The following is a 27,381-nucleotide window of genomic DNA, read 5'->3' as shown; positions in this document are numbered from 1 at the left end:
ACATTAATCGTGTTTGTTTTATATATATATATATATTTATTTTATTGCACAGCAAAACCAACAGCATCGTGAAGGACTCCACCCATCTCACAGTCTCTTGCAGCTCCTACCATCAGGAAGACGGTACCGGAGCATCAGAGCCCGCTCCGCCAGACTGCTCAACAGCTTTTTCCCCCAGGCTGTGAGAGCCCTGAACTCAAACCACCCCGCCCCCCTCTGAAACCCCAACCTGCTGAAACATGGACCACCCCCCACCCCAAACACACCCCCAACCTTACCACACCAAAGGAAAAAAAACTGTATGAAACTTTTTTTGTGCAATTCGAAGTGTGCTTTCGAAGTCACACACAGGTGAGTGGGCCTGTACAAACCACCTGTAGTAACACACTCTCCTCTATGTGCACTAGACACTTTACACACACAGCTGCGTGTACACAATCTCACAAAAGACTCAATATATGTATGTTTACATGCTCATGCACTACAAATCATCCTGCACTGTTCCCCAACCAGCTGCTGACTCAAAATATCTCTCTTTACACATGTACAGTATTTGTGAAGCATTTGTATAGTTTGTATTTTTTATCTCTTATTTTTGTAGTTTGTATAGGGTAAATATTTATATATAGTATACTTGTAGTTAAATCTGTCAGTAGGTTAGTAGTATATAGGTTTATAGTGTTTTTCACTTCATTGTTGTATGTCTGTATTTATGTAGCACCGTGGTCCTGCGAGGCACGACATTTCGTTCCACTGTGTGTCCCCACATGTAGCAGAATGACAATAAAGCTCAACTTGAACTTGACTTATTAAAGTGGAAATCAGTTTACTAAATAATGTGAACTTGACTGGCTGCTTTACTTCCACTTTAAACAATCTTGTTGCATTAACAAGATTTGTATTTAATTTTTTTCCAAAAAAGTTCACTTTGTTACATTTTTAGATTCAAATTTGGCATTCTCATATGTTCCTATTTCTGTTACATCCCTTTTGAGCCATGGGACATAACAGGTGAGTTAACTTAAGTTATAGGTTAAGACTATTATAGGTTGACTTATTTTATCAAGCTAGGTCAACTTTGTTTTTAAACACAGTGCAGCACTCAGGGTCTGAGAAAATGTGGGATCAATCCAAGTCTTTTTCCCTTATTGAATGCTTGTGATTCCCCTAAATCTGTCTCAGCTGTGTCACTCACACCAGCCTCCTTATCTTGATTCAGTACAGGATTCATTTCATGCGATTCTGTTGCATTTTCATTTTGGTTTGATCCATTGGCTGGAGGTTCATCAGATGCTGCTGCATTCTGTGTCTAGGATAAAGACACATGTTTAAAAAATATTATTCATAAGACAAAACTGTTCAATATAAAGTAAATATCTATTGTAGACCAAAATGTAATATTCACTCAGTACATCTGTCTATAAGAGATTCACCTGAGAATAGTAGTTCTGTTCTGTATCAGTGACTGGAATGTCTCCAAACCTCACTTCTTCCTAGATGGGATTCATGTAAATATTGAATTTATATTAAATGCATGCAGTAAATTTCAGGTTTATAGTAAATCAGTAATACTTTACAATAAGGTTTCATTAGTTGATGTTAGTTAACTACAGTACTAAAATGAACTAACCGAATAATTCTTCTAAAACGTTAACCAATAGTTAATGTTAATATCAACATGTAGTATACATTATTAAAATATAACGTGGTCCTGAGCTAACATAAACTAACTGAAACAATTATATTCTGTTGAGAGACCCCTCATGATTGTAAAGCACTTTGCATTTACAGCAATAAACAATAAAGCGCTATATAAATCCCTCATTCATTTGTTTAGTTTTCATTGTTCTCTGGTTTGCCTGTGTTCACAGTTCCCTTTACTTGTTAATCTCTAATCTCAATTTGGTCCCATCTGCTCTCTATCTGCACCTAGGGCTCCACTCCCCAGGGGTTGTCAGCCAAGTCTCCACCATTTTCACAGTACAACAAACTGGATGCTAAACAGTCAGTTTTCAGGAGTGGCCATTCAACAGAGACTGCGCTACTCTCAGTCACTGAAGCCCTGCGAATTGCAAAGGCCGATGCCAAATCATCAGTCCTCATTCTGCTGGATCTTTCTGCTGCTTTTGACACTGTCAATCATCAGATTCTCCTGTCTGCACTCTCATCACTGGGCATCACTGTGATTCCACTTCGCTGGTTTGAATCCTATCTCACCGGTAGGTCTTTCAGGGTGGCCTGGGGAGGGGAGGTATCCAAACCACATCAACTGGTCACTGGAGTTCCTCAGGGATCGGTTCTTGGACCCCTCCTCTTCTCCACATACACTATGTCACTGGGTCCCATCATACATGCACATGGCTTCTCTTATCACTGCTATGCCGATGACACACAGCTCTATCTCTCTTTTCAACCAGATGACCCAACGGTAGCTGCACGGATCTCAGGCTGCCTGGCGGACATCTCGGCATGGATGAAAGAACATCACCTACAGCTCAACCTGGCAAAGACGGAACTTCTGGTCTTCCCTGCCACTCCCGACTCTACAGCATGACTTCACGATTCAGTTAGGCTCATCAATGATTACCCCATCAACTTCGGTCAGAAATCTTGGTGTAACCTTTGATGACCAGCTGACCTTCAAAGAGCACATTGCAAAGACTGCTCGATCCTGCAGGTTTGCACTACACAACATCAGAAAGATCAGGCCCTTTCTGACACAACATGCTGCATAACTTCTTGTCCAGGCCCTTGTCGATTCTAGACTGGACTACTGCAATGCTCTTCTGGCTGGTCTGCCATCAAACACAATCAAACCTCTATAAAAGATTCAGAATGCAGCGGCACGACTGATCTTCAACGAGCCCAAAAGAGCACATGTTACACCTCTCTTCATCTCCTTGCACTGGCTACCAGTGGCAGCTCGCATCAAGTTCAAGACACTGATGCTTGCATACAGAACTACCACAGGCTCAGCCCCCTCCTACTTCCACTCACTTTTACGAACCTACGTCCCCTCCAGAAGTCTGAGATCTGCTAGAGAGCGACGCCTTGTGGTACTATCACAGAGAGGCTCAAAATCACTCTCCAGAACATTCTCGTTCACCATTCCTGGCTGGTGGAATAATCTTCCCACCTCTATCCGGAACGCTGGATCCCTGTTAATCTTCAAGCAACAACTGAAAACTCATCTCTTTCGGCAGTACTTGACTTCATCCTAAACTTAAAAAAAAAAAAAAAATCTATCTTTCTCTCCCTCCCTTACTAGCTTGTACTTATTTGAACAATGACTGAGACTTGGTGTTACGAGCACTTCCTCTGTCTGATTGCCTCTTCAAGATGAATCGCATTTTGTATTCCCCAATTGTAAGTCGCTTTGGATAAAAGCGTCTGCCAAATGACTAAATGGAAATGGAAATGGCTCTGTGGTGGGCTACTGTCCTGACTGTGTTCTGGTTCCCCGCTTAGCTTCTCCAGCTCATGGCTCCTCCCACCCGCCACTACCCCTTGGAGTGTTTTACCTGTGTCTGGTCATGTTCTTTTCCTGCTCCTCGTCCCCCATGTGAAGTCCCCTCTATCCCTCCACTAATGGACTGTTATGGTGCACTAACAATGCACAGTTGTGTTTTTTTTAATATACAGTTAAAGCATTAACTAACATTAATGGGACCTTACTGTAAAGTGTTACCAGTAAATCTAAGTGCAGTGACACTAACCTGACAACACTGCAAAGACTTCATGTCTGAAATCCCGGTTTGTTAAGAGCAGCAAAGACAAAAAATGTTAAATAAATAAAGCATGACTGATGCACTGAATTAATGTGAAAAATGGCTTTAAAAGTCAGACAAATACAGTTTGATAGAAATATCTGCCCTGAACATTGTTGTATTTTTTGTTAATATTTTATAATGTAAACTGTGAGCAGTTAATGTATAATGTGAACTTTGAGTCTCTCAGTTCAATGAAACACCAGCTTTCGCATGGTGATACTAAAATACAGATACTCAAGGAGTTGTGAAATGGAAAATCAAAATAAAGTGGTAAAAAAAAAAAAGTTTTTTGTTTTCTAACCTTCTGAAACTGAAGGGTAATTAAAAAAAAACAAGATTATTGGTGCCAAAAAATGCATTTAATGACCCACTTAAGCCATATTTCTAAATTTTCCACTTTGAACAAAAAGACAGAAACCGATTCAAATGTCTTTTTTTGAATGACAGCTTTAAATGAATTGAAATAAAAAACAAGGAATTCTGGGGAAGTGTACTTACAGTATTCAAACATGAGCAAAATCAGCAGAGAAAGAGTAAAGATGCTTTCAGAGGAGAAGACAACCACTCTCAAATCACCAACTGCACGCTCACCATTAACTGAGGATAAAATATTAAAATCAATCTTTATGACAGCTTTGTTAAATAATGTCAAATTGATGTAAGTGGTGTGTTCACTCACCTGTTTTTAGTATCGTTTCTGTCATCAGTGCAACAGCATTCAGCAAAACAACACCAATGGATCCCAACGCATACAAAATATTTTTAACGGTGAGGGTTAGATCTGCAGATTAATGTAAATTTATCTCAGGAATATTACTTGTTTTACATGCAGCTGATAAATTCATCACTGTCTTGTGGCAAAAAAATAAATAAATAAAAAACCTTCTACATCCTCAGATGCTTGTCCACTTAGTTTTGATTGATTTTCATTATGCAGACGACCAGTCGTTTAAACACGTGTATAGATTTACCCTGACTCTTTGGAAATGAACTGTACTGAGATGAACAAAAACGCAATTGCAATTGTAAACTCAGTTTCATTTACTCTTTGTAATCTTTTCTAACCAATGATGTGTCAAAATTAACGCTTCTGTCAGCATCTTTCCTCCTGTAGTTTGTCTCCGTGCCTCTAGAGGTCCCCTCTGTTCTCCTTTGCCTTAGTTCTTCTTCGTGTGGCCTTGTTAGCGTTATCCAGCTCACCTGTGTCTTGTTTTCCCCCAGTGTATTTAAGTTGTGTATCTTTCCCTTGTTTCCCCACTCGGTTTTTGAGTCTTCGCCCTGTGTTTCTTGCCTGGTCGCGCTAAGCCTCTCTTGCTACCCCAAGTAAGGTATCCTGAGTTCCTGACTTTGATTGTATTTGCTATCTCACTGTGTTTTCTCCCCTCGTGCAGTTTTTATTTTCTCTTTTGATTTTCCATCGTTTTTGATGTTGTAATTCCTCAATCCGAGAAGAACTTTTGTTGAGTTATCCTTGCAAAGATTTTTTTATTAAATCTTCGTTTCTTGGAGTAATGCCTTAAGTGTTTCATTTGGGTCCAACTTCACTACTTCCATGGCTCAGTGGTAGATCTCTCAACCATCACACCAGAGACCCGAGTTCAAACCCGGGTCGTGACAGCTTCACTTCCAAACCCTTCACGTCTGCCCTTTGTATACTTTAATTTTTTAATTCAGAATATTTGTGAGAGTTTTATATTCTGAACTGTATTCATCACATTTGATATTTTCTTTGGGTATTTAAGCCAAATTTTAAAGCTGAAACTTGGGTCGCTTTGACCTTTGAAGTGAACCATAACAATCATACAAAAGTGATTTTTAAACAAGACCGTGAAATTGGATATTGAACAAATTACAAATTTAGTTTAAGTAGATGGTTGATACTGTACCTAGATCTTCATTACTATGATTATATATTGTAATCATTTAAACAAGACCGTGAAATTGGATATTGAACAAATTACAAATTTAGTTTAAGTAGATGGTTGATACTGTACCTAGATCTTCATTACTATGATTATATATTGTAATCATCCACAGCACTTGCTGAAATACAGTCGTACAGACCCATCCTGCAGTAACATCTGTGAACAGAAGTATATATTAAATAAATTTATTGAAAGATTAACCTTTTTTATCACTCAGAATTATAAAATGAAGTTATTATACTTTCCAGTATTAGAAATATATACTATGTCTATACCTTGTTCGTTTTTCATCGTTTCGATGCAGAAACCGATAACTGCTACCATCATCATAAACGTGAAGGTTATCCATGCAGATTTACTGAGTAAAACTGAACCTGATAAAGATTTGAATGTTTTTAGTCAATGAACCGTTTAAAACTCTTGAATAGCGAAGTCAAAAACACCAAACATGAAGACAATCAAGGAAAAGAGAACAGATCTAAAAATAGAACAAATAAAGTAAAAAAGTTCTGATTCAGTCAGACAGAGAATTGACCCATAAACTCTGACCATTGAAATATTCCGAATGTATGGAAACAGGTTTTGAAATTTAAAGCTTTAAAGGGACAGTTCACCCAATTTTAATTTTAAGGTGAAATGTTCCTTTTAAGCATCTATTCTGAAAGTAAATTTTCTCAGTATTGCACAGAACTATAGACAGATGAGTTAACATACTTACAGTATTTCCCCTTGTTTAGGTCAACCAAACAGAAGAATGACATAAAAAAGCATATTGGGGACAGTATGGCAACAAAAAAACCTAAAAACAGAAGATTTACAACGTTCAAGTGAGATTCTTTGACCAAAAAAAAATGGAATTTTGGATGGCATTGTATTCACATTAAAGCCATTATTTTTCATCTCTCTTTACCCTTTTGCTACTTAATAAAGTATCTGATCATAAATCAGATTCGTTACTGTGAGGCTAATTCTCAGTGTGTTGATTGTTCTCAAAATGTGATCTACTATGTATTATACTTTTTTTTCTGAATATTGTCAATTCAGAAATGGCATTGATTTGATAAAGGGTTACTAACCTCCTCTGGCAGCTCCAAAGGCAACGTACAGGAGTGTGATGTGTAATGAAGGCAGAATGAAAAAGATGAATGCAGCAAGAGCTGTTAATTTACTCCATTTCCATTCTGATATCTGTCCACAGCATGACTTCTTTTCAGTCAATACTACAAAACGTTAAAAAAAAAAATATCCAAGTACTTCTTCAGTTCCACATTAAATTTAGGGCTTAAAAATAATTAAAAGATTATTTTTAATAATCATTAAAAGTTGCAGACATGCTGGAATCCAGTCTGTTTATCAGATTCCATCAGAATATATTCATTTTATATAGTATTAATTGAAGAATTGCTACTTCACACATAATTTTACTAATATAATTTAACTACTGCTTCACAATCATGTGATTTTTTAAAGTATGAAATGGAGATGCCCATTTCTATAACTTTCTTCTGAAGGCAAAACACCATTCAAGATTAAAAGGAAGTAGAAAAATTATGTGTGTGTGTGTATATATATATATATATATATATATATATATATATATATATGTGTTAAGATGTTAAGATGGCGCCGGTGAGATCGGCTGCCGTCACGACTGCTCCGACCAAACCTTGTCTTTTGTTATTTTTTCATATTGTAAACCATAATCACCGGTTTCTTTTTGTAAGATGGCCATTCTTACATACGACAGGGCCACTCTTATTTCTATTGGTGCACAATGCACTCACCTTTCTCTGTTTTTGAACCTGGACCCATCCTGGCCGAGCGAGATCCTGAGAAGGAACAAAGGACGCGACCCGTACCGGCGTCCTCGAGGGAAACGAGCCGGCGTCAGGAACAGGCTGAGGGCACGCGCACACCACGCTCCCTTACCAAGTGTCCTGCTCGCCAATGTCCAGTCACTGGATAACAAACTCGATGACCTCAGGGCAAGAGTCAAGTTCCAGAGGGACATTCGGGACTGCAACCTTCTCTGCTTCACCGAGACATGGCTGAACCCAGCGGTACCAGACCATGCCATCCAGCCGGCCGAGTTCTTCTCGGTTTACCGCATGGACAGAACGCTGGACTCGGGGAAGACTAGGGGAGGTGGAGTATGTCTGATGGTGAACAAACACTGGTGCGACAGCGCGAGCATTGTTCCCCTCTCACGCTCCTGCACACCGAATCTTGAACTTCTGACCATCAAATGTCGCCCTTTTTATCTCCCTCGGGAATTTAGCTCGGTCATCGTCAGTGCCATTTATATTCCACCTCAAGCGGACACAGACACTGCGATATGGGATTTACATGAAACACTACACCTTCACCAGACACAGCACCGGGACGCCGCATTCATTGTTTTGGGAGATTTCAACAGTGCCAACCTCAAGCGTGCACTGTCGAACTTCCATCAGCACATCGGCTGCCCCACCAGGGGCGAAAGGACATTAGATCACTGTTACACCCCATACAAGAACGGCTACAAGGCACAGTCACAACCACCGTTTGGGAAATCGGACCATGCCGCCATCTTCCTCATGCCTGTTTACAAACAGAGGCTGAAACAGGAAGCCCCGGTGCAGAGGGAGGTCCAACGCTGGACGGACCAATCGGTGGCCGCTCTGCAGGACGCGCTAGATGACGCAGACTGGGACATGTTCCGGCGCAGCTCTGATGACGTCAGCTTGTTTACGGAAGCGGTTGTGGGATTTATAGAGAAACTAATGGATGATACGGTGCAGAAAACCATCATCAGGACGTTTCCCAACCAGAAGCCGTGGGTGGATAAAACCATCCGCGACGCCCTGAGATCCCGCTCCGCTGCCTACAACACAGGGCTCATCACCGGGAACATGGATGACTACAAGGCTGTATCTTACAGCACGCGCAGAGCGGTGAAGGAGGCAAAGCAGCGCTACGGGAGGAAACTAGAGTCGCAATTCTAACATGGCGGCTCTAGGAGCCTGTGGCAGGGACTTAGAACCATCATGGACTATAAAACACCACCCTCCAGATCGGGGAATGCGAACGCTTCTCTGGCTGACGAGCTGAACACTTTTTATGCTCACTTCGAGGCTGCAGCTAATCACGCTAGCGGCGCTAGCAGTGCTAACTGCATGCACGCTGAGGAAGCCGGTGAGGACAACGTGTTCACCATCACGGAGCATGACGTGAGGAGGGCATTCAGGAGAGTGAACATCAGGAAGGCAGCAGGACCAGATGGCATCACAGGTCGGGTTCTGAAGGCCTGCGCTGACCAGCTAGCACCGGTGTTCACTGAGATCTTCAACCTCTCCCTGGAACAGTCCATAGTCCCCTCATGCTTTAAGCAGTCCACCATTGTTCCTGTCCCCAAGAAACCCCAGCCCACCTGCCTAAACGACTATCGCCCTGTAGCCCTCACATCAGTGGTGATGAAGTGCTTTGAGAGACTGGTCAGAGACTTCATCATTGCATCACTACCAGACACACTGGATCCACTACAGTTTGCATACAGGCATAACCGCTCCACGGAGGATGCCATCTCACACCTCCTCCACACCACAACAAGTCACCTGGACTGCAGAAAAGGGAATTATGTAAAAATGCTGTTTGTGGACTACAGTTCAGCGCTTAACACCATAATTCCCTCCACACTCACCTCCAAGTTGGAGGTCCTTGGTCTCAGCACATACTTGTGCCAATGGATCTCCAGCTTCCTGAAGGACAGACAGCAAGCCGTACGGATGGGTAAACACACCTCATCCTCCATCACCCTAAGTACTGGAGCCCCTCAAGGTTGTGTTCTGAGCCCCCTGCTGTACTCACTGTACACTTATGACTGTGTGGCCACTTCCAACTCCACCACCATCATCAAGTTTGCTGATGACACTGTTGTGTTGGGCCTGATCTCAGACAACGACGAGATGGCCTACATACAGGAGATTAAGAACCTGGAGAGTTGGTGCCAGGTGAATAGTCTACACCTGAACATCAGCAAAACTAAGGAGCTGATAGTGGACTTCAGTACGAAGCAGGAGCGGTCATACCAGCCGATCACGATCAACGGGACTCCAGTGGAGAGAGTGGACAGCTTCAGATACCTGGGTGTTCACATCACGCAGGACTTGACTTGGTCCTGTCATACCAGCACCCTGGTGAAGAAGGCCAGACAGCGTCTGTACCATCTGAGACGCTTAAGGGACTTTAGACTTCCCTCTCGGGTGCTTAAGACTTTTTACACCTGCACCATCGAGAGCGTCCTGACGGGCAGCATCACTTCCTGGTTCGGGAACTGCACTATGCAGGACAGACGAGCCCTCCAGAGGGTGGTGCGTTCAGCGGAACGTACCATTCACACCGAGCTCCCTGACCTGCAGGAGATCTACAGCAAGCGGTGCCTGACCAGGGCCAGGAAGATAGTGAAGGACCTCAGCCATCCCAACAATGGACTCTTTTCTCTGCTGCGTTCAGGGAGACGCTTCCGCTCCATGAAGGCGAACACAGAGAGAATGAGGAGGAGCTTCTTCCCGCAGGCCATTCGGAGTCTTAACCACTCTCCACTCTAATCACATCACCCCACACTTCCACTTTGCACATTTTCAATTACAATCTGCACTAATTTGTAGAAGGTTACGTAAGGATAAATGAGTGGGATTTACATACCATTTGTCTTTTGTATTCCTTTTACTCACTTACACACTTTACTGCACTGCACAGCACACGGACACTTTATCACTGACATACACTTTACTTTTTATAGAATCTATATAGAATCATATTCTATTTTTATTCTCATATCTATTTGTTATTTTATTTTATTGCTAGTTTATTTCTGTATATATGTTTACTGTACTTTTTCTATTTGTATTTTTGTAAACTGAGGTTTTTCTTAATTTTGTTGGACAATTTGTTGGACAGTCGTACAATACATTTCATTACATGTCGTACTATGTATGTATATGTATGTGACAAATAAAATTTGAATTTGAATTTGAATATGTGTGTGTGTGTGTATGTATATTAGAGATGCACCGATACCAAATTTCTCCATTGATACCAATAGCGGATTATTCAGAGTGATATCTGCCGATACCGATAACAATCCCTATAGTTTGGTGTGTTTTTTTTATTAATAATTAAACAATTTTGAAAGAAATGCAAATAAAAACATTTTCAGCAACTTGTTTCAGAGTAACTGGTATCAGTTATAAATGCATGAACATTAATATTATTAATTGAATTAATATTAACTCACATTAATTAAATTCTGAAGATGAAATTATTTCTTTGTGGCTGTTAATAATTTATATAATTACTATTAATATTGAACCTCAAACTGGTGAGGTTTCTTAATGAATTCAATGCATTTTCCTGCCCTCTTTTGATTGACAGGATTGGCCCTGATCATCAGCTGTTCTTAAACTAGTGTGAATAAATGCTTTTATCAACCAATACCAATTGTTGGCCGATATATTGGTGCATCTCTAATATAATCAGTTATGGATAAGCTGAAAAGGCTATCTTTACAAAGACTTACAGTAAATTATGTAGATGACACAGAGCAAAATCAGGAATCCAAATACACTGATCATCATGACTCTTTCAAAGTCTTCATAACGCATCATTTTTTCCCAAGCACGGCTGAAAAGAACTGAAGGAAAATTAATAAACTTATGTTGAGAAATTCAGCACTAAACACATGTAGAATGATACTAAATCATGACTATTGAGTGAAAATAAAGTAGTAATACCAGGTACATTTACTTTTTGGTTTTAAACTTTTTTGTGCATGGATGACAGCATGATAAACATGATATCATGTGGAAGAACATTTAGATTTACCAACCTGAAGAATAAACCACTATTACCAGGAAATACTCAGACTGAAGAGCTAAATCTGCAAACAAAAATTATTTCGGCAGGCTTAATATTCCCTGCATCAGAGTATCAATTTACACCAAGTGCAAATAGGCCACCTTGTTGGCAGAGGCTATTTTCACTCACCCTATCACAGTTTATGTTATGTTGTGGTCTTAAGCCCTATTCGGACAGTAACTGTTTCTCATATGGACGTCTGTGAAAATAAATTTACGTATCACCTCAGTGATAAAACTCATGGATTCGGATGGCGATTTATTCACAGTGGAGGAGCGAGTTTTGTGATCCTGGGATCACGCTGCTCATGTGGCCAGTCACATGATTGTCTGCTGTAAATAAAATGAATTTTATTTACCAATTTATTCTTATTATTGTGTAAAATGTATTTAAAAATACTTCTGTCAAATGTATTCTTATTATTCCAAACATACGTTATAATATATAATCCAATTTATTATTTGATTATTTAAATCTCCTGTTTAAAAATAGAAAAATAGACGCGCTATAGTTTTATAGCTATGCATATAACTTTATATAATAGTGTAAATGTACGTATTAAGCTCACGTACCTAAATGTTTTTTATTTATTATCCTACTTGATGTCTTAGCCAATTGATATGTTTGTTACTATTTACCTCCTGTAATTTCAATTCAATCAGATCATTAATGTTCAGACTTTTGCATATTATAACCTGGAACTTGGATGTCGGAAAATAATTACATTAGATCCAAAATATAGTTTTAGCAACATAGCGCAGATGCTACAGAACACAGTTAGCTGACTAGCTGTATTAGATTGTGTGCTACGCTAATATAATTGTTGCTGCTCCCATTAAGCTCAGTGTGCTCTCTTTAAGCTCTTCCATATTGAATGTCTATATAAATACTTCATAAACAGATGCAAAATAATGCTATTTTTACTTACTTTAAATAACATCTATTGTGATGTATTTCACTTGTGTAAATACCCTCTGCCATCATGTATTAGAACACATCAATGTTTGAACATTCATTAATTCAAATGGCATAAACTCACTCATTTAAATTGTTAAATTCATTGCTGAAGATTAAAATCTGAAATTAAAAATCCAAACCTGACATGTGTTCTAAATATGGTGCAACATAAATCAACATCAGAGGTCTCTGGATATATAGAGCACAGCAAGTGACTGTCTCGTACAGAAATCCTGCAAAAATAAATGAAATAATGAATAAATGATGTTTGAAACATCAGGGAATGTTCTCTTAAGTAAGGGATAATGTACATCCAACCATTTATCGCAGAATAACCACCAACATGGTGATCTTGTTTCACCCTGAGGGGGGTTATTCTGCGACAACAGCCGGCTGGATATACATTATCCCTCTTATTACATGGATACCTGCCACATAAATATTTCGACAAGATATATGGATTTGAGTTGAAATATTTGAACGCAAAGCTTCTGTGAAGAAAGCAGTTGCTAGCAAGCAGCAAGTTCAAACAGGATGACATAATTAAATCATTGTACTTATAATATTGATTTAAGTTAACATTTTATTAGCTAACCAAACAAAAAGCTTCCATGAAGAAAAGCAGGCGTATAGCACCAACTTTAGTTACCCGAATGAGCCTGTTTAAGCTTTTACCTGTTGTTACCAAGAAATAACATACCTCGGCATATCATGACTTACTAATCAGAATCAAGTATTCCACAGCTGTTTGGTTAACAAAGTTCTGTCAAATTTATGAGCAAACATTCTTGTTACATTAATAGAATGTTCATTCAACGTTACATAGTATTTAATAATGTTCTCAAAAGGTTAGCACAAAAACACTTTGTAGACTTTTTTTAAATGTCCTCATAATGTTGGGTGAAAAACATTGAGAACAACATTCTTGTAACATCCTTTGAATATTTAGAATGAAAATTAACTTCAAATTAACAAGGTTGTGTGTGCTAGTTTGTAGTGTGATTTATAGTCATTGTTCCTAACTTTTCTCTCAATTATGGAAGTGTTAGAATTAAACACTTTGTTCATTAAATCACCATAACTTGTCATCAGTATTTGATGAATGTTCATATAATGTTGGCAGAAAATATTCTTTGATATTGATGTTGAGTTAATAAGATAAGTGATGAATGACCATTAGTGATGACACCAGATGTTAAATCACTAAAGGAAAGAGGCACAAACATTTTAGGGTTTCCTTTGGCTGCTTTAATAGTGGCTGAATCCAAAATTGCCCTCATACCCTCATTTACTATTCCCTCCGCCAATACAGTTCATTTGAAGAAGTGAATGAAAACGAGTGAGTGAATTCGGACACTGAGTGTGCCAGAAGTGCTGCTACTTTTGCATAGTTTGTGCTTGCTGTTTATCAATTCGGTAGTAACAAAAAGATTTAACTTGAACTCTGTCATGAAAACTATTTAATTTAAACTTTAACTAATGAATAATTTAATATATAAAATATATTAAATTGATACCTTTATGATATTACACTGTACATTTTACCAGCGCTTTGAAAAATGAATAAACGGATGATTCAGCTGCGGGCTCCATTTGAGATGGATTTTTATATCTGCCCGTGTTTCCTGGATTAACCCTTTGCCTTACCGTTCGGACTCTGTTTGCACCTCGTTTGGATTATTGCTTGTGTACCTGGATTATTTCTCTGCCTTGCCCTATTGGATATTGTTCGCCGATCGTCGACCCACGCTTGCCCTAGGTGTCATGATACGAGCAGTGAAAATGAAGCGAGAACTCAAGTGCAGGGAAATGGTAGTTTTAATTATAAAAGCAAAAGAAAACCAAACAGAAACATAAATTACCCCGAGGGGAAAAACAGACCGACAGAGCAATGCAAAAACGAGGACTAGAAACACACATGACTTACTGCACCAAGAACATATGACAACGTGGCTGAACAGGACTGCAAACACCAGGATCATTTAAAGGAGACAAACGAGGAGGAACCAGGTGTACACGCTGAGACAATTAAGGAATAACAAGGAGGGCGGGGTCAAACAATCAACCGGGGAACACATGGAACAATCACAACACAACCCCATGTGCTCAGACAAGACAGTGACATCTGGTGGCCAACCAGGGCACACCCACAGGATACGTGACACTAGGATCTCTCTTGTGTCTTGCCCGTGTCATATCTGTTTGCCTGTGTATTGACTATGTTTATAAATAAAAGTTTGCACATGGATCCGCACATCTCACGTCTTGTTCGCCCCGTTACAAATACTGCAGAATAATAGAAATAAAAATAGGCAGCGGCTATTAGTGTTGATATATTATAAGCATTTACATAGGAACAAGATACATTATATTTAATGCTGTCAATCAATTAAATATATTCTGATTAGTCACACATTTTTCTGTGATTAACACATAGGAGACAAAGAACCAGACTGAAATTCCTTTGCTCACAGAACATGTCCTTTAGGTCCTACACAGAACCTCAAAGAGACTGTCTTTTCTATATGCTACAAAAATCATCTTAAAAGGACTTATGAGCAACTAATCATTTTTATGCATAACTCCATATCATGTATGTAACCCACACAATTAACTATCATGTTTTAATCACATATTATGTATGTCTTTTAATAACTATTGAACGACTTTAAGGATTTATATTCGTGTTTGGTATGAGTTTGGAAATTCATGTTTTAAAAGTTTCTTCCAATCAATTCTTTGTCAAATGTATCATAGTCTTGTTATAGAAATTATGTCCAAAATTATACTTTACAAGAGCGGGAAAATTCGTGACTGATACAGGATTTATGATGGGGAAAGAAACAGAACAACACCCCTAGATAAAATCATTTCTAATTGGTCAAGACAAGCATTAGGAGGTGTCTAAAAGTAGAGTTTAAAAACTCAAGACACCATCAAACTAGCTCTTCTGCTCTGCAGCATCTGCTCTTCTAACTTTTAGCCATGCTTTTTGTCATCACTTTCTGTGCTCTTTGAGCGTCATTCGAGCGTGCTCTGGCCTACATGCCAGCTGCTACGACAATGAGAAGAAAAACTACCTAGTCTCGTTACATCCTTTTATTTTAGTTTCTTTTCTTTCCGTTGAGAGTTTCGCATTCTGAGTTAAGTTTTGTCGCAAAGTCCAACTCCGACTGTGCCCGCCTCAACCAGTCACTGATTCTGCACCATACGTCAGCCAACACCCAAGACGTCACATGGAACGACTTCTGAACTTCCAGCCAATCAGCAACCTCGGGAAACCCCTTTCTGCAACAACAACAAAGGGAACCCCCTACACCAGAAGTCCCCAACCACCGGGCCGTGGAAGAATTCCTACCGGGTCGCGAGAACGTTCTGGGGAAAATGTGTATAGATATGACGCTCTGTTATTTATTGTGCGTAAATGATTTTTCTAATTATTCTGTATTTTCATTGTATGCGATTGACATCGAGTAACAATTTGACAATTTCATGTTAACCTGTTAGCCTGCACCAGAGCGACCTCGCACTGAACGCTCTTTGTTTGCATGTGTCATTGTTTTCTAATAGAATAAATGAAACGGGACAAAGTTAATCTTGTCAAACTCTATATCATTCTGAGGGTCTAAGCCTCAAGCATCGACGACAGATCGCTGTTTTTCGATGGAAAGCTTATAAGGAATGAGTGGCACAAATTTGCTACATTTGTGTAAGCAGTACACATCCAAACACGCAGAGTAAAAAAGCCGTACGTACCTTTATCATTGTAATAACGAGTCACAAACGCGTCCACTGCTGAAATCCCAGTTTAGTTAGAGAGGTAAGGGTCCACAGAAAAACATCCCAGCGAGCACTTTTAGTCCAGCGAAACAATAACGTTGTAATAAGGATGAATATCCCTTTGTTTACGTTTCATTTCTTCAGAGAGTTATTGTTCGCGTCCGTTATGGAATAAATTACGCTCAAAAACAGCGTCTTGGTGGTAAAAAAACAAAACGATTTTGTAGAATACGGTCTTACAAACATAATGAGACCGTCTACGGAAAAAAAAGTCTCAGAAAAGCGGAATATAGATTATTTGAATTTGGCGCTCCCTCCTGCCGGCAGTGACGCTTCTGTGACGCACGCTGTCATCTGAGCGGGGCGTAACTTAGCGATCTGCTTTATCCATAAAAAACTGTTTTTTTTTTCTTCTACATTTTTTATATGTGTGTGTGTGTATTGTGTGGGGAATGTGGCCGTGTCTGCATGATTATAATCTGTATGGACGCACATCAGCGTGTTTATTAGCGACTCTATGACGGCTATCATTGTGATTCATTGATCAGCTATTATTGATTATATGGCCCATCTGTTTGATTATAATCTGAATGGAAGCACATCAGCGTGTGTTTACTGACTCTATGACCATGTCTGGCAATATCACTTCACGTCTGGCAGTGATATTTATCATTGTAATAACGAATAACGAAGAATACTTCAGTATACATACTATATACAAAGCATTTTTTTCTATTTTTTTCCCTTTTTTATTACTCAAATAATTATTTTTGTATTTTTTAGTGCTCAAATAAATCTGTCTATTATTTTATAATTGAAAAACTATGCAGGAACATGTATAATGACTAAAATAGCTTGTATAATTCTGCAATCCATTTGGTGGTTATTTTTCCTCAAACAGGGGGGTGGGGGGACTATAAATAGTTTCAGAAAAAATATTGCAGGAATCTCATTTTTCATGGTATCTTCTTCAAATTTGAAATATGAACTGATGAGACACATGGCTTTCGATCCATTACTTTTCTGGATTGCTCCAGGACTTATTTCATGTATTTGTATATGAAATAAAAAAACATTCAGTGTGGAAAAATATTTTTCAAGGCACGTCAGTGTCTATAACTTTTTATCTTTTTGAGCATTATCAACTCTGGATGATAGATAGTAAAGCCCAGAGTCTCTTCTTTCCAAAGATACCTAATTTGTTTGTGTAAGCACACTTTGTCACAAACTGTTACCATTTTAATTCAGGTAGGTTATTTTCACCTGCGAGGCCCTAAATGGGGTTGAAGGTTAAAGTGTTAAATTAGTAAATAAAAGATTGCTCTGATCTGTCATATAGGCTATTAGGGCTTAAACGTATCGCAGTTGATCAAGTCGGTATGCCGTGCTGTCTGAAACACGTCTCTATGCTTATGCGCGCTTCGGGTGTGTGCCAGTACAGCGCGCACAAGCATAGAGACGTGTTTCAGACAGCACGGCATACCGATTTGATTCCTCGTTCATGTATCCCTGCGTTTAAGATACATATGCATGGGGGGTTGCAGTTACGTCGCAATACTGGAAATATTTCTGTTTTAAACCATGAAGCGAGCCAATGGATATCACAACAGCAACGTGCAAAATTTGCATAAAATAGTTATGCCGGTGAACGTCTTAACTTCAGTCATACAGAAAGTGAAAGTAAAAAAAACTGATGGAGTTTTCTAACGCTGCATTAACAGCGCATATTCTCAAGAGACAAGAATATACTTGAACATGTGCTGATAACAGTATAAATGAATCGACCTGTTTTATAGACCATCCACAACAACAACAAGCCTTTGTAAAATTTTGAGGTTTATGTAAGGTTCTGGTAAGTAATTAATTTAGCTAGATTTGGTAAATCTTAAATTTTTACTAGTGGATTACCGTGATCTTCTCTTTAGAATACCGTTCCAAATAATTAGTAATTTCTTCAGAAGGATGTAGTAACACTAAAGTCATTACTATCCAAAACCTTACATATTGTATATCTCAAAAGCTTACAATGACGTCAGCCAACATTGGAAGGTTGTCATGCTTTTCACTTTAGAATAGTGATCCAAGTAGTTAGTAGTTCCTTTAGAAGGATTTGATAATATTTGAGTCATTACTAGTGGGTTGCCATGATCTTCACTTTAGAATTAATTATACATTATGCATAATTCACTTCAATTATGTACCTGTATACAGTATTTCTTAGTAGTTCTCAAGGATATATGAAAAAAATAGCAGTTATTGATTAGCTAATAGTGAACTACAGCTTCAACTGAGTGCTATTACTGACTAAATCGTTAATCAGTTTCTTGTTAGTTAATAGTTAATTGTTAGTTATTCATTAACGATGGAACAGTATTCTAAAGTGTATAAGGCATATGTAGAATCCACATTATTGTTCATTAATGTACTATAACCTCCGAGAAACACCTAATATGTGGCCACTCTCAAGTATAAGGGGCATTCCTTGCTATTAAAGCTTGGATAACCCCTTATGTACACTGCACATGTTTGCGGTGCATTGCAGCTCTGACACGGCCACGGGCCACTGTAGTCAATGCTTGAGTTTATACCAGCCGTGGCATGGCATGTTTCAGAAGCGGCTCTCTGTGCTGCTTCACTAAAGATACATTTCTACATCTCCGTCGATTAAATATAATGGCTAGTGTGTTGGCTGCAATAAACGTAAACATACCAACATCTGTTACCATAACTTATCACGAGAGGGAAAAATGACATTTTAGTTGCATCAATTCAAACATTCAGGGAAAAGTGGCGTAAGCATGACACAATGCATGGAAACAATTTGTTATAAATCAGGGGTAGGCAACGTCGAGAGAGCTACTGTCCTGCAGAGTTTGGCTCCAACCCTGAAGAAAAAAGCCTAAGTAATCTTTGTGACAATGATTAACTTGATCAGGTGTGTTTGATTAGGATTGGAGATAAACTCTGCAGCACTCCAGGACCAATGTTGCTTGGGGTGTTTGATCGGCGGTCTCTAAAAAGGCCGATCTCAAAAAAACTATTTCCTGCCGTGAGAGGTTTGGCATGACATAATTAAAATATGACATGACTAAAATAATTATAATGCTGAAGGTGAGGTACAATTCATATTTCTTCATTAAATAAAGTAATTTGAAAAATTTCTGTGATACATAATTTCACAAACAGCGTGAGTGAATCCCCGTGTGCGCTCTCTCTTTCTCTCGAAATGCACAAATGGCTTCAAATCACATCGCGTCTGAACTATAAGCGAGCTGCGCAGTTGACACAGGAATTGTCACTTGCACAATCGAGGCAGTGTCGCATCATCACTAAATTTATTTTTAATTCTAGCCAGTGTTTAAAACATTCAGTGCTCACGCGCTCTCCCAGAAACTGCGCTCATGCACACTCGCAGCGCACACACATACTCTGTTTGCAGTGCGTATGCGGTGCATATTTTTTCTGTGCTCATGTTTATGGATTGCGTGTGCAGTACACGGTTACAGACTGGTAGTGCGTTCCAGGAGCAGTGCGTCTGCAGAAGTGCAGAGATCATTTCCGCTGCATGAGCTGAATTAAAGTGACAGCGCATTGTTTGCGGCAAATATGAACATGGATTGACACGAAAATGAAAGCACAGTCAGTGCTGCTTCTGCACTGCTTACATACCACACATGAACTGCATGCGCACAGCAAAGGGAGTATGTGTGAACCTGGTGTAAAGGCCGCCTCACAAAATCAGGCTTGTGCTGTGTTTAGGCTATATAGTGCAACAATTGCACGATTGTCAAAACAAAAATGCAGTGCATGATCAAACATTTAGGTGAGATAAATATATATTTTTGAAAAAAGGGGCTCCACCCAAATAAAAAAAAATACCTCTCACAAGAGTCAATTCATTTTCAAAAATGAAATTCAGGCCCTGAATAAATGTCTAAAAATCCTCATCGGAGCACCCCTACTGTAAATGTTGCCTACCCCTGTTATAAATGGTGAACAGATCTGTAAGGTCTTCAAATAATGTTGGTTTTGTGATCAACAGATCTGAAACACTCACCTTCTGTAACACCCCAGAGGACAAAAGCCACAAACATCATAATATTTGGAAGAAATGCATGAAGAACCCCAAGAGTCCTGACATGTTTGGTTGCAATGGGTTCTGAAGAACAAATACAGAATGTAAGTGCATGTATATCATCTTGAGCCACTTTACATATACGCTTACTAAATGTTTACTCAGCTGTGACTGTAGTTTCTAAGCAAATCCGAGTGTCGAGTGAAATGCTGAAATATTCAAGAATATTACATCTGAACAGTGTTGGGAGTAACTAGTTAGATGTAATGGGATTGCGTTAATTTAATTACAAAATAAATGTAACTGTAATCAGTTACTGAGAAAAAAAAAAAAAGTGTAATTAAATTAGAATTAAACTGAATTTTTTCACACACACCCACATACACATTTAATTGATTTCTTTCATAAATTGCACTGAATGTGCTATAATATGACACACCAATGTTTCAGGACACATGCTTATTTGATACCTGTCTTTTTCCTTTTTTAAGATTAACTAATTTTTAGATTCCAATGTTTCCTGTCATAGCTATGCAAAGATTTGATTTCAAAAACAGTATCATAGCTATTAAACATCTTGTTATGATTTCAAGTCTGCATTTAACCTCAGAATGATCTCAAAGTAAGTCTGATTTTGTGGTGGCTGTGCTATTAAATTATTATAATCATAATTCAAGTGAAGAAATATTTTGAAAGTCTGACAGTAATCAGTGTTGAGCACTACTGTAAGGTTAACCCTGCCCGGTTTACATGTTCAAAATAATAAATAGTTGAAAGCATTGTTACTGTTACAGAACGATGAAGAGCACTTGCATTCAGGAAGTAACATAAGACGCATGTGACGACAGGCAGGTGACGGCGGTGCGTAAATCGAGTTACCCCTCACACTCTGATTTTTTTCCATGTTAAAATACTTTCTCTCTAATCTTAAAAGTCACCTAAAAGTAAACCGTTCTAAAGATGGTTGGTTGATTTTCCTTAAACTGAAACACTGTGACATTGATATTCTCTTTTTGGACATCTCTCCGGAGTTATTTTCCTGTAAACATACCTGTGAAAAAATGTGATCTGCAGTAGATCAGACACCAGAGCAGAAGTGCAGATCCAGATGCAGTAATACAGAGAATCAACACCATTATGTGTGAAACAGAGAAACCTGCGAAATACAGAGATTAGACTCTATACACAGAAGACAAAGTTGGTTTCATTTATTAGTGGGGCAGATAGAACATGTACCCACTATTGTTTGTCACATCTGACTTAGTCTTTACCAATATTTAGCAATATTTCAAATACAGATGAATCTCCAACACATGCAATTCATCACTTGTCTGCAGCTACAGGGACTCACTACCCAAAGCAGCAGCAAATAAATATATCCCTGCTATTGATATTCATTAGCATAGCTGTGGTTTATTCAAATAAAAATTTATGTTAAGTTGTATTAGGTTAGGAAGGTGGACATTCAAATTAATCACAACAGTCCTGATGTGGAAATTAAAATGTGTCACAGAAATATTTAAATAACAGTGCAGTGTTGAAAGGTCCAGTCAGACCAACACTACAAAACATTGTCCTGTAAATTAATGGTAGAATATTGGCAACACTTTTACACTTAATTACAGTTATTTACGGTAATCTACTTTACAGTATGTTACTATAATACCATGAACAAAATTAAAACTGCTCTTAAATAAATTCATTTCATTCAGGCTATTGTGTCACTTGTTATTTTCATGATATTGTCAATTCATTTTTATTTTTTTTATTTTTTTATTATTATGTTTTACTTGCAGAGTTTTAAGTTTTTTTTCTTTTGGTTTAGATAGATTGCAGACCCTTTCCCCTCTGTTAGATGTGTGACTTCGTCCCATATTTGTAAATATTGTAAACATCTTCTTGTACATTATTCTTTACATTACTAATTCCCTGTTTTTCTCTCTCTCTTAATTGCAAATAATAAATTCTCCGCATCATGTTTCTCATGATATCTTGTGGTATCAAAGTACACTCAACATGAACAAAACTATACATTTAAAGTAAGATTGTACCTTCTAGTACTGTGCTTTCTACATACTTTCTAGAATAAGGCCACATACAGTGCATTTGCAAAGTATTCACTTGTTTAGACTTCTGTCTAGCCCAGGGGTAGGCATGTTCAGCCCTGCAGAGTTCTCTGAGGGTACTTTCACACCTGTAGATCGATTGCTTTGTTCCGAAACTGGGATTAAAAGGATTACAATGTTGCTTTTTATTCTTGGTGCGGTTTGCTTTCACATGGCAAAGTTTGTGTTTTGTGTACATTTACTTATGTAAATGTCATTATTTCATTTTTTTTCTTCTTACGAAATTAACAACATTTCTAAAATTCAGTTTTCTCTTTGTTATTATGGGGTACTGAATTTAAATATTATAGTATCAGGCTGCAACATAACAAAACTGAAAAAGTGAAAAGGCTCCGAAAACTTTCTGAATGCACTGCGTATTTACTTTCTTAAAATTCCTTGCAGCTAGAAAAAAAAGAAGCCAAACCAAAAATGAATTCCTCTATTGTATTGACTTGAAAGAGTAAACTGGTTTGTTTACCAGTTAGTTAGTTAGCTCAATTGTGTAATGTAAGTCTATCTGTTACTCACCCATCCGCTCCAGTACTCCAGTTGCATTGGCTGAAAGGTCTCCAGCAAACACTTGACACACGTAAACTCCTTTATCCTCAGTTCTGACACTCTTCAGTCTGAGAGAGAAGTTTCCTTTGGGGATTTCAGCAGTGAAGAACTCAGCTCTGTCTCTGTATCTCTCATCTGATGAATCTGGAAAAGTCTTATTGTTTTGATAGAGCAGAACTAGAATATCTTCATTTGTTTTCTTCCATGAAACCTCTTCAAACTGTTCAGGTGGGATGTGAGAGTCTACAGAGCAATTCAGAATGACGTCTTCACCCACAGACGCAGATATGGAGCGACTCAATCCTGATACTAGCAAACGCTCTGAAAGAATGAAATAAACAGTTACAACATCAGATATAGAGTGAATTTGATGTCCAGTATTACTTTTTTTTTAAATCATAAAAAATGATGGAACTCATGTGATCCAGACTCACCAACATCTTTTATTTGAACCACAGTCTCGCCAGAATCCTGCTGACTGTGAACTGTACATGTGTATCGTCCCTCATCTTCAGCTCTCAGATTGTTCAGACGGAGGGAGAAGTTTCCATCTTTAATCTGATCAGTAAAGAAATGAGCTCTATCCTGATAATCCTTCTGCTGTTTCTCTGCTCGGCTCTCACCCTCCAGAAACAGATGAACCAGAGTTTCTGAGTCTGTTCTTCTCCATTCCACCTTGAGACCCTCCACTGGTAAAAGTTCATCAACATAACAGGGTAAAACCACTGAAGATCCCAGAGGGGCAACCAGAGGACCAGAGGGACTGTGTACAGTCAACCCTAAAATATGAATAAACAATATTTATTAAATAATAAACACCAGGTTGCTCAGCATGTAACAACTATAAATACAGAAATGGCCTCTTTCTGCTGTGTAGAAATTTGCTGTACAAATTATTTTTTATAAAGAGTTCTGTATTATTGGTGCACAAAAACTATTAATTTTACCTTTGATTGAAAAGATAAAGATTGAAAACCATTTCTCTAATACACTGGTTCTTTTAGTTTACTTTTCAATGAAAAGAAAAGCAACACTCTCTGCCAGTGTTGACTCTGGCAACTATATAACTAGCATATGTTAATGTCTTGAAATGCCACAGGTTGCATGCTATTATAGGTTATTCCCTTCCCACAGTCACCTTTGGCTGCTCACAGGAGGCTTTAAGACATGATTTTGACCACATTTAAACAATTAAACAATATTTTAGATCAATGAATTAGTGGAATTAGTTGACTAAATATCAAGGTGTGGCCAAATTCCGTATGGTGTCATAAATCCACATCAGGTTTTGCACATTTAATCCTTCTGGTCATGTCTAAAACAAGTGTATTCAACAATAATGCTTCAAATCACTTGAATGTTTGAAGAGCAGCTCGACTGGAATGATTCAGAATCACTGCTAGAGTGCATAGTTTCACAAGTGCGGTAAAATATTAATCCTTAAAACAGCGGCTGATATGAATTAATAAAAACATTTCTCATATATTAAAATTGATCTAATAAAGTCCTTATTTATTAACAATGTAATAGATACAAAATCTTAAAAGTATTCGAAACGAACAACACTGAAGTTTGAAGTTTCTGTGACGCTAAAAATAAATAAATAATAATAATCGCTTGCGAATTCTTCCTCAAAGTTGCTAACATATCACTATAATTTTCATATTCAGCCGTATCGGTCTACTGAGCGCACCTCCATGCGTAAACAAACTCCATTAAGGTCTGTACGGAAAATGTGCTCGTGTGGATAAGGAAGAAAACGCCTAAATGATTCACTCTGTTTACTAATTTATGTTTAAACTTCGAACCCAATTCTGTTGTTATTATTATTATTATCGAGGTATAGGCTCCCCTGTAGAACTATGGCAGCCCTGCATAGTTGTAAATCAGATCATACTTACCATCAGCGATCATCAATAATACTGATATCAAAACACAGTCCGGTAGGTGCATCTTCAAATGTGCAAAATCAAACAAAACGATCATGTCTTTGAACTAGGTTGATTCCAGGCAATCGCAGTCTCTCAGATTCGAAGGGTGCGTGAAAATCCCTAAACAAGTCCTATCAGTTTCACTTTCACTTTTGAATTACTCGCCAAACGGGAGGCATCACAGAGAAGGTGGATGAGCCCCAACTTATGAATCGTGTTAATCTAAATAAAAAAATAGCAGGCTCTCACTCCCAAGACGTTAATACACCCAAACACTTTAATAATGCAAGAAATTAATTTATTAAGAAAAAGACTAAATCGGCAACAGGAGGGGGCAAGACCAAAATGAATAAGACAAATTCAGATTATAGATTCAGAATTCAGATAATAAAATTACAAAAGCTTCCTTACTGATCAAAAACAAGAGAAAACAGAATATAAAGGAAAAGCACCACCAACTTAACCAAACAGTGCTTACGACCTTTAACAATCACGACATGTTCACCTCATAATAAAAAAAGCCAAACTTTAAAAGTAAAGAGAAGAAACCGCAGCAACCTCTCATAACATAAAAAAATTATAGTGGAGAGAAAATATGATATCTTGTCTTTATAGGTTGTAATTTCACAAAATGTATTATTTACAGAATTTGTTGTGGTTTCATATGCTGTATGTTTCTGTGTATTGCTGTTTTAAGAATTGTTGTAGTGTTTAAATTTTCCTAGCGGGGCTGTACAGAACTACGTCATTCTGACAGGATTCTCAGAACAGCCTGATTGGAGAAAGGGGATTTAAAAAAAAAAAACACTGGGTGGATTTTCATCATTATAGGATGGATGTGAACACACACCTCCAACACACAATTATGTTCAAACAACTTGAATAGTGAATTTTGCATCTGATGACTCCTTTAAGAAATAGTTCATCCAAAACTAATAATTCTGTTATCATTTACTCGCCCTCATGTCATTCCAAAATACAGACTTTGTTAGTCTCAGGGACACAAATTAAAACAATTGTAATTTTCTTAATACTAATGAAATTACAGAATAGACGTGGATAAAAATAATCCATATGAGCAGTTTAATCCATGTCTTCTAAAGTGAACCAGTAGTTTCATATAATGAACAGATTTATTGTATTTATTTGTTTCACAGTTGATCAATGAACGTCAGATATGGTAAACACAACAGTGAAAATCATTTAGTAAAATCATTTGGAACAGTGAAAAACAACAAAAAACTACAACTTGGTCAGGTTTCTGTGTGTAACCTTAGATGAAGTTCCTGCCGATGGCTTTTGCTGTCAGGGATTGATATCATACTCAATGAGGACAGACACACAAACAGAATATATGGTATATATATCTTGATCTGTTAATAATAGTATGCCGTTTCAGGCAAATGCCTTTACAGATGCATTACATCTGTCATAGTTATATTATCCCATTTATTTAGAACAGGTCTATCTGGATAAGATGCAGTTTCACAAATCTCTTCCTCAAAATTAAACAAAAGTTAATCCTGTTTCAACAGCTTGTCTTCATGTGTCTGATTGCACACTGATGATCCAGACAGATGACCTAACAAAACGTCAGCTCAACCTGCTCATGTTCATTTTTGTGGCTGTTGTTCCTGTCGTATCTGACGGTATGTACATAGTTAGTCTTTCTATATGCTGATTCTGAAGATAAAGCTCAAAATCAATTATGTACAATTTAAAACATACAGTATCAGTGTCAAGTGTCAAGCACACATGTTCCTTCTTCCATAGTGTTTAAAATCAGTAAAGATGGGCAGCTTTAGGTGTATCTCTCCTGTTTTACTCATCACCTGTTCATCCTGTGATGTGTCCAGTTTTCAGCAGTTTTGTTGTTTGCTGATTTCTCATATATAATATAGCTTCTGATCACAAAGGACAATTTTCAAAAAGTCACTACTTTTTAATTTAATTTATCTCTCTCCATGTTCCAATTTACTTTAAATATGTAACAAAAACAATTATCTTCGGCAATTATCAAATTTATCGTCTTATATTCAGGGTCTATACTTTAACATGTCAATAATACACCTACAACAATAGATGGTGCCAAATGTGTGTAAAACGAGTGTGCCAAGAAATACATAATGCATTGTGTGCTGCAATAATGTTAGAAGATCGCGAGTGAAAGCAAAAGAAAAAGAAAAGCTTACAGCAGCATGAGTCGAGACTGTCATGTTAGCCTGATGGGACCAAACTTTTAAAATGTAAGACAGTAGCCTATAAGATTTCACTTCTACTGATAATGAAATTTTGGTAGGCTACTATGAGATAGCCTAATTCTTATATAATTCAGATGGGCTACCTGTTATTTTTATGGTATATCAAAAAGTGTATATTTTA

The 27,381-nt window shown here is 37.9% G+C and overlaps 1 protein-coding gene across 2 annotated transcripts; it reads right to left on the bottom strand.

Moving 5' to 3' along the window:
* Positions 1–599: 599 nt before the first annotated feature.
* Positions 600–25,158, bottom strand: LOC306854437 (uncharacterized protein). Of its 2 annotated transcripts, XM_079392420.1 has the most exons (17): positions 24,970–25,158; positions 23,503–23,847; positions 23,039–23,389; positions 21,454–21,558; positions 20,385–20,486; positions 12,688–12,780; positions 11,562–11,612; positions 11,253–11,366; positions 6,772–6,915; positions 6,414–6,494; positions 5,971–6,069; positions 5,765–5,851; positions 4,450–4,551; positions 4,269–4,367; positions 3,717–3,742; positions 1,434–1,493; positions 600–1,309 (listed from the first exon to the last, which is right to left on the bottom strand). In XM_079392420.1, the coding sequence occupies exons 1-17, from the start codon at positions 25,052–25,054 to the stop codon at positions 1,103–1,105; spliced, it is 2,151 nt and encodes a 716-aa protein (XP_079248546.1). In that variant the 5' UTR covers positions 25,055–25,158; the 3' UTR covers positions 600–1,102. The 2 variants fall into 2 exon arrangements, with proteins under 2 accessions (XP_079248546.1, XP_079248547.1); XM_079392421.1 differs by lacking the exons at positions 6,414–6,494; positions 6,772–6,915; positions 11,253–11,366; positions 11,562–11,612; positions 12,688–12,780.
* Between the last annotated feature and the right edge of the window lie 2,223 nt (positions 25,159–27,381).

The sequence above is a fragment of the Barbus barbus genome (assembly GCF_936440315.1).
Source record: "Barbus barbus genome assembly, chromosome: 3".
Classification (NCBI taxonomy): domain Eukaryota; kingdom Metazoa; phylum Chordata; class Actinopteri; order Cypriniformes; family Cyprinidae; genus Barbus; species Barbus barbus.
The sequence above is the reverse complement of the archived record's forward strand: the minus strand, read 5'-3'. Positions and strand labels throughout refer to the sequence as shown.

Excerpts from the sequence above, each read along its gene's own strand:
- LOC306854437 (XM_079392420.1), bottom strand. The coding sequence starts at position 25,054 with ATGATCGTTTTGTTTGATTTTGCACATTTGAAGATGCACCTACCGGAC. Across the intron at positions 21,559-23,038 it reads TGGAGTACTGGAGCGGATGG|GTTTCTCTGTTTCACACATA; the intron begins GTGAGTAACAGA and ends TGTATTTCGCAG. Across the intron at positions 5,852-5,970 it reads AACGATGAAAAACGAACAAG|ATGTTACTGCAGGATGGGTC; the intron begins GTATAGACATAG and ends TTCTGTTCACAG.